A 7,500-nucleotide genomic window follows, 5' to 3' on the forward strand; every position below is an offset into this window, starting at 1 on the left:
TTTACAAATGTAATACACGGCATTGCAAAAGAGAATCTGTTCTGAATGGTCCAACATGGATAAATATAACTTCAATAAAATACATATAAAAATGTACTGTATATGCATCAAATCAAGGATCAAAATGAGTGGTTTCGTATCGTAGTTTTAAATTTTTTAATTTTGCGCCTCAATTAAACCCAATGAAATGCTAATAGCAATTTAGATGGGAAAACGCAGAGATGCTAAATGATAAAGAAATCCCTTAACGCTAACTCTTTACGCACGTACAGGTTGTGAATTTTCTAAATATTAAAAAAAGAACCCAGCCTTTGCGCCAAACTGAAGCATTGCTGCAACGTACATATCGCCAATGGTCAATATATTGTGCAATTCACATTAATCCATGCGGCTTCATCACACTTTGGGGATATTTGATGTTTGATGATTGCAAAGACACAGGCTCAAGGCAGGGCTGTAGCAAGTTATTTGCAGCCCAAGGATACATGATTATTCTACCGAATTTCAAGTAGGTTAAGCGAATTCTTCAATATTCGATAGCTGCAGCCCTACAATATGTGGACCAGAAACTACAGGAATGATATGACTAAGTGGAGAAACAGCAGAAGAATCCAGGGCCATCATGGTAAGAGATCTTGTAAGAGTTGTTGACTGACTGACAGACTGACACGTGATCAGCATGAATAGTTAGCTCTAATTAGTTCAAATGTGCATGTGTTTTCTGCAACAACAAAAAAACTGATTGGAATTATTTTTGTTAATTTATGTTAATCTACTTATTTATTTCATTATGATTTTAAAAAGTCACATTATCTTCAAAATATATTCCATTTCAATGTGTACGATGTAAGATTAATTTGGACTTATTTTTGTTAATTTATGTTACTTATTTATATCCTTATTATTTTTTTAAAGTCAATGTTTACGTTATCCTCACAATATATTCAATTTCAATGTTTACAACGTAAGAGTCATTTGGACTTATTTTTGTTAATTACGTTAGTTATTTACATCCTCGTTATAAAAATAAAAAAAAGTAAAATGTTTACATTATCTTCCATTTGAATGTGTCTCTTATGTTTTTAATTTTTGTTCTTAAGTAGTTAAAATTGAGGTTCTGCATTTAAATGTGAGGGAATGAGGGTAAATAATATTAGGAGATGGAGGTTGGGGTTACTGGTGTTTTTGTTAACTGTTATTTTGCACATCATTGAAAAAAAGATTTTTGGAATGATAATCAGTTTTTCAAGTATGCCTTCTTACAATCATGTTACAGTAATTGTAATGCAGTAGCCTAATGCATGTGTAAGACCTGTTATGTTTTTTTTCTGTGTTATAGATATAACTAGGGGTGTATTCAAAAAATCAATACAGCAATACATTGTTGCAAGCCTCATTACAATACATGTATCGATACACAGGCATCAGAATCGATATTGCTCATTAATTTAAATAGGCAGTTAAAGCAAGGTTGCTTGCGCAGGAACAGCAGCCTCTGAAGTTTCGCTCAAGCACTAAGCAGGGAGCAGAAGAGACATGGCGGGCGCATTGTACTTAACAAGCAGCGTCTTTGAAGTCAATTGCCTTCAATTAGTCCACATGTCACATGAATGCAGCGGAGGAGCAGAGTGGGGCAGCAGACGAAAGGGGACATGAGTGCCTTGAGTGTTTAGTTTGCATTGTTGCCTACTTATTTATTTTTAAGTGAAAGTGTGAGGTCTGTTTTAAAAATAGCCCACCAGTGATTGATACTGTCTTGCTAAGAAAAATTAAAACAGATGAAGAATTTATTTACTTATAAACTTAACATGGTACATGTTTTATAAATGTATCCAATGTTCTAGATTTTGTTTAAAAACAAAATTGAATGTGTTACATGAAAAAAATATATATATAATTCCCCAAATACAGTGGTACCTCGGAGTTTGAACATAATTCGTTCCTGCGAAGTGTTCAAAGTCCGAATTGTTCAACCTCCAAAACATTTTTTTTCCCATAGGAAATAACGTGAATGCAATTAATCCAGTCCCAAACTCCAAAAACTGAAAACTGCTTTTATAATTTCTATTTATGTTTTTTTTTTACATTTAAAGTAGTATTTAAACAATAAAAAAATACCTTACCTTACCTGTTGTGGTGTGATGGCATCAGTGGATGATACGTGCCATGTTAATGCTTGCTTTAGTTCAGTGCTGAGTTTGTGTATTTTACATTGGGCATATTGTTAGACTACTAAGCGGTCCTTGCGTGTGTTGTTTAACGTCAAGCACGTTGTTGAACAGCTAAGAGCTGTCCTCGTGCCAGTATTTACAGAAGTAGTCACGATAGTTACAACGGCGCGATAATCTCCTTCCTAATTCCACGGTGGTTTGTAGCATTGTCGTGGAAAAATCTAAATCCACTCGCGAGTATGGAGCACCTCCAGGAGTATTCACGATCTAACTGGAAATGAGCAGTGCATCATCTCAACTACCTCAACGTGAGCATTCGGCATTGCTCGGCTTCGCTGGCATAACTCAGCTACCCGTTTTCAAGGTATGTTCGGCTTAGCTTGCTTTGCTTGGGTGTTCGAATTCCGAAAATGAGTTCAAACTCCGAGGCATTTTTTACTCAGATTTTATGGTTGTCAAGAAATTCTAGCCACTTTCACCCCTGCGTAAGATCGGGAAAGCAGTTGGAGGCTAAAGGCGAGGGGACTGCAGCATGCAGAGTTATACCGGATGGATAGTGAAAGAGACAACCAGACATCTTGGGCCAGTGCATGGTGATGCTCATAAATATTCCCAAAACAGATTCCACGTGACTTTGTACCCAAAACATATTTTGTCACATATTTTTGGGCCAGTGATGTAATTTGGCGCACGTTCGTAAAAACTACCAATTCAATTTTTTTTGTTTTTGTTTTAAGTTTCAATGATCCCCAAAAAATATCTCAGGTCATTTGCAGCAGCAGTTTGCACTTACCTTAGCTGTTTTGAGAACAAACTGATGTTTTCCATCATCTCCTCCCAACTGTGCCTTCAGCTCTAGAAGTTTGGCAACTTCTTTGTCAATCTGTGTAGAACAAGCCAGTAGGATTTTGAGCATGTGACCCAATGCATCATTATCAAAACTGTGGTTCACTTTTGGATGTGATGGAGCTATTGCAATTCAATAAGAAACACATTAATGTGCACTACATACATACCTGTGCCACAGTAATTTCCATCAAACATCGAGATTGGACATAGTTTGTAAATTGGAAGCCAACCATAGCGGAGCGGGTCCGGAGTGCAAACATGCCAAGCATATTCATCCAGCAGCAGAGGGGACAAAACAGTGTCAAAAATAACAACCAAAGTTCAGGAATGCATCATCCAACGGTATTATGGCATCCAACCCAAAAGCCAGTAGGTATAACGTATTCCGTGGAAGGTCAACGTAATCCGTGGATGGCCAGCAGGACACCAAAGGTCAGGCAGGAAGAACAGGAGAAAAGTGGTAAGCAACCCTATCACTATAGGGGTGATGGTGTATGATGCATCATCATTACCCCAGTTGAGGAGGACAGAACATAAGATGTACCAAGTCAATGAAAGCATCCGGCCTAATGCAGTACACATACAGGCACAATTTGGCTTTAAATGTAGTACACAATCTGTATGAATTACATCACTAGCAGTCTACATACTGTACATTAGCATTGTCAACGGTTCTCAAGCTGCAGTTCCACAGCTAGGCTGCTCATTTGAACGAAAATTACGTCGTGGCGCGTAGTAAGAGTAGCCAGTTTAGGTTCGGTGTATTTTATGATCATGACTTCAGTGTTTTAATATTCGCGCTTCAACTGCAGCTTGTCGACCAGGTTAGCTATTGCGTCAACCGTCTCAATACAACTAAGATGCAACACACGATAAAGGCCGTAGATATTTTGCCGTGACCGGCAACGCTCATGCTAGCACTATTTTGCCGTGAACAGCTCTGATTGGTGAACTGCCGTCATGCACTGGGCGTGATTGCTGTCTCGCTTAACCCCCCCTTCGGTGTCTTTTCATGAAGTTTTCATTTTGTTTTGTCACCGAAGATTAACTGCTATCGGCATTACCAGCCCAACCACAACCAAAAACGTCACAACATAGGCTGTTGTCCGTGTCTCGACAAAACAGCATTCCCGTCGAAGTAGCATACCTTGCACTTCTGTGCATGCGCAGTAAGAACAGGTTGGGTGTTTAGTTGAGTTTAGAGTGAGGCAACAGATTTAGTTTACTATAGTGTAATGCTGATCTGACTAGGTATGCTGATAACCATAACCCTCAGCCTGTTACCGGCCTTACCAGCCTAATCCTAACTATAACACTCGTCAAGTAATTGTAGTATAATTTGAGGGTCCTCGCAGTTTCAGGGTGACCACCTTCATCATTATGCCACAAGCCAATACACATTCTGTGGCGCACGATTCGCGGCAAAATAGCACAGAATGGAGAGTTGTCGGTCACGGCAAAATATCCACTTCGTTGCCACGCACTCATGTGTGATATGGGTACACCATGTTAAAGACCAGTCAACAGTTAATGAAAGGCCACTTATACGCAATTATAACATTGCTTACCTCCTCTTTGCTTGCCTTCTCAGACTTCATCCTCCGGACTATGTCACCTTGTAGTTTGATAGCTTCTTGGATATGAGTTTTGCCTTCCATTGTAAGTCAAATGTCTAACTCGATCCTACCTACTCGCAAACACACTCATGGCCTGTGCCGGAAACGCAACCCTGAAAACCCAGGCCATAGACATAGATGAATGGACAAATACATCTCGATCCCGCCTTGACGCAGTGTCCTACTTAAACGTTGCCTCCATATTGAATGTGGCAAAGTGGTGTGATCGGTGAATATGCCTCATTCGTTTGTTTTTTGGCAATGTACCAACCGTCTTGAAGTAAAACCACATGTCACGGGACTTGGACTAAAAAAATGTTTACGTATTTGGCCATTATCACATAATTTAGCAAAATTTGGAGCATTCCTCAATGACATACATTTTTGGAGTTAGCAATCAATGATAGCATCATATCATTTATAAAATTCCCCTTTAAATTGTCTTATTCCTACACAAATGTTATTAACCTGGAAGCTAATAAATACATTTTACATATATACATATACATACATATATAGTATTTATTTTATTTGGCTTTTATGACCCATGTAACCTCCCTGGTGTGTTATGTGAATTTGTTGAAGTTGGATATTGTTATATTAAAGTTGTATTTTTTAGATGTTTTGTATTAAGGATGTAACGATAACGGCAATATTGTGATATTAAAACTGCCACAATATCGCCGTCGTCATGTTACGATATTAAAAGCAGTCTGTTAAAAAAAAGTTTAGTTTATTTCCATTTGTGCAGTTCTAGCACCCTCTGGTGGCTAGTTTTTTTAGTGCAGTCTGTTTAAAATCCACGATAATGGTCAGATGAAGAGGATCATAACGTAATATGTGGAGGAACTCAATGTGTGCGTGCATTAGCAAGTAAGTGCCTCAATATTAAGTGTTATTATTTTGTAGGTTGTTTATATGAATTGCTGCTATGTACAAAAGCACAATATTGTTTTTTCGTATTAACAATTATTTTATTTTTTTACACTATTAAGACCTTTTTTTTTTATATCGCTAACCTTCCCACAATATCGTGGTAATTATCGTACTGTGACTATGGAGGTAAATTTGGTGCAAAACTAACTTGTGCAAAAAATTTGTACCTGTAGAAAAAAGTCTAAATTTGTATCTGTAAAAAAAATGTGTGCCTGTAAAAAAAAAAAAATTGTGTCTAAAAGAAATTTGTACCTGTAAAAAAAAAATGTGTATGTGTAAAACAAATTTGTATCTGTAAAAACAAATTTGTACCTGTAAAAGTCATGATTTGTATCTGTACAAACATTTTTTTGTACATGTACAAAAACTATAAATTTGTATCTGTAAAAGTTGTGATTTGTACCTGTAGAAATGACAACTTGTAGTCAAAGAAGTCGCCACTAGGAGTCACAAGTGGGTTTTCTGCTGCTGTTCAGTGACGTGAGTTTTGCCCCATTTGTCGCGCTACAAATGGAGCAAAACTAATTTGTACTTGTAGAGCGCCGTGATTTGTACTCGTAAAGAAGGGGGCGGGCTCTGGTGTAATGAAGGGTTGTTTTGACCAATCAAGTGAGAAGGATTTGAGCGGATTGGAGCGCAACCTCATTGGTTTAGCGAACGACGGTGGCGGGACTCGCGGAAGGATACAAGCAGGACACATCGTCGCCAACCAACATACATATTAAGAATACTTCTTAATATGTATGTTGAGGAAGAATACTTCAGTATTCTTAATATGTATGTTGAGGAAGAATACTTCAGTCAACTGAATTTAGACTTTTTTCTACAGGTACAAATTTTTTGCACAAGTTAGTTTTGCACCAAATTTACCTCCATAGTGACCTTCATGTCGTGATATCGTATCGTAATGTTTGGACATCAATCATGCAATCAGTGGTACTTTAACTTTTCTATGAGTAAATAGTTGACTTGCGTATGAATCAAGAATTTATACTGATCGTCACCAGTGACATCCGCAGCTCATCTAACAGGCTACTTTGAAGTAGCATGCGTTTTTTGCAATCTGTATTTAAAATAAAAGTAATCAAAGTACTGTGCTCATAAGTGAATATATATTTGGAGCTGTTACATTAGTTGAAAAGCGAGTTAACCAGAGCTGCAGCAATCTGAACGAGATGCAGCTGTTTAATGCTCTTCGGGGGAATGCTGCATAGAAGAGTAAGATGGCAGGTCATTTGTATTTTTTATGATAAATATTTATTTGTGATAGTGTGACAAATCACAAAGAAAAAACAGGAGCTGAAGTCCATGGTGACCCCCTGCAATGGAAAAACAAATCACGTTTTATTTTTCTCATCCATTTCACAGACATACAAGTATGTTAACATTATGGAATTACTCGGATTTCTGCATAAATTGGTCATAAAATGTGACCTGATGGCAGAGGTTGCAAATCCAGGTCCAGAAAGTAAAAACGGTGCCATAGTTTGGCTTTAGCCCCAGGCGCTAGCTAGCTAGCTCCCATGGTGTTCGTTTACCTGCTAGGGAGCTAGCTAGCTATCTAGCTAGCATCAATGGCTAAAGCCAAATTGAGGCAGGGTTTTTACTTTCTGGACCTAGATTTGCCACCTCTACCTGATGGACACACAAAAAAACACATGTGGGCCAAGGCGAATGACATTTTCAAGAGTTACATGTAGAAGAGTTCTCAAAACATCTAAAATTAAGAATTTCTGAGTTGCATGAAGCTGGAACGTGTCACAAAAGTCTCTCTAAACGCTTTGATGTAAATATGTTCATTGTTAGACTGACTGCCATAAATGAAGAACGTCTGTCTTGTAAAGACAACTGCGGGAACACACAGGGTAAAATGCTCAATAAGTTAAAGAAGAATCCAAGGGTGTTGGTGAAAGAGAAAAAAGTCTGAC

At 37.9% G+C, this 7,500-nt stretch overlaps 2 protein-coding genes across 4 annotated transcripts in view; both read right to left on the reverse strand.

Moving 5' to 3' along the window:
* Positions 1–4,851, reverse strand: part of hars (histidyl-tRNA synthetase) — a 37,828-nt gene extending 32,977 nt beyond the window's left edge. The window contains exons 1-3 of one of the 3 annotated variants that reach the window (XM_086084462.1): positions 4,589–4,836; positions 3,380–3,496; positions 2,965–3,054 (exon numbers count right to left, since the gene is read on the reverse strand). Coding sequence is in view for 2 of the 3 variants with exons in the window: in XM_086084460.1 (XP_085940586.1) it covers positions 2,965–3,054; positions 3,188–3,295 (198 nt within the window). In the remaining variant the exon portion in view is untranslated. The other 2 variants (XM_086084461.1, XM_086084460.1) reach the window with 2 other exon arrangements.
* Positions 4,852–6,806: 1,955 nt separating this feature from the next.
* The window catches only part of ndufc1 (NADH:ubiquinone oxidoreductase subunit C1), a 7,287-nt gene continuing 6,593 nt past the window's right edge, over positions 6,807–7,500 (reverse strand). Inside the window, exon 4 of the mRNA XM_086085068.1 lies at positions 6,807–6,891. The gene's annotated coding sequence lies outside the window, so the exon portion shown is untranslated. The remainder of the gene's footprint in view (positions 6,892–7,500) is intronic.

This window comes from Leptonotus elevatus, chromosome 9, assembly GCF_054856555.1.
Source record: "Leptonotus elevatus isolate MCC_2025b chromosome 9, RoL_Lele_1.0, whole genome shotgun sequence".
NCBI classification, from domain to species: Eukaryota; Metazoa; Chordata; class Actinopteri; order Syngnathiformes; family Syngnathidae; genus Leptonotus; species Leptonotus elevatus.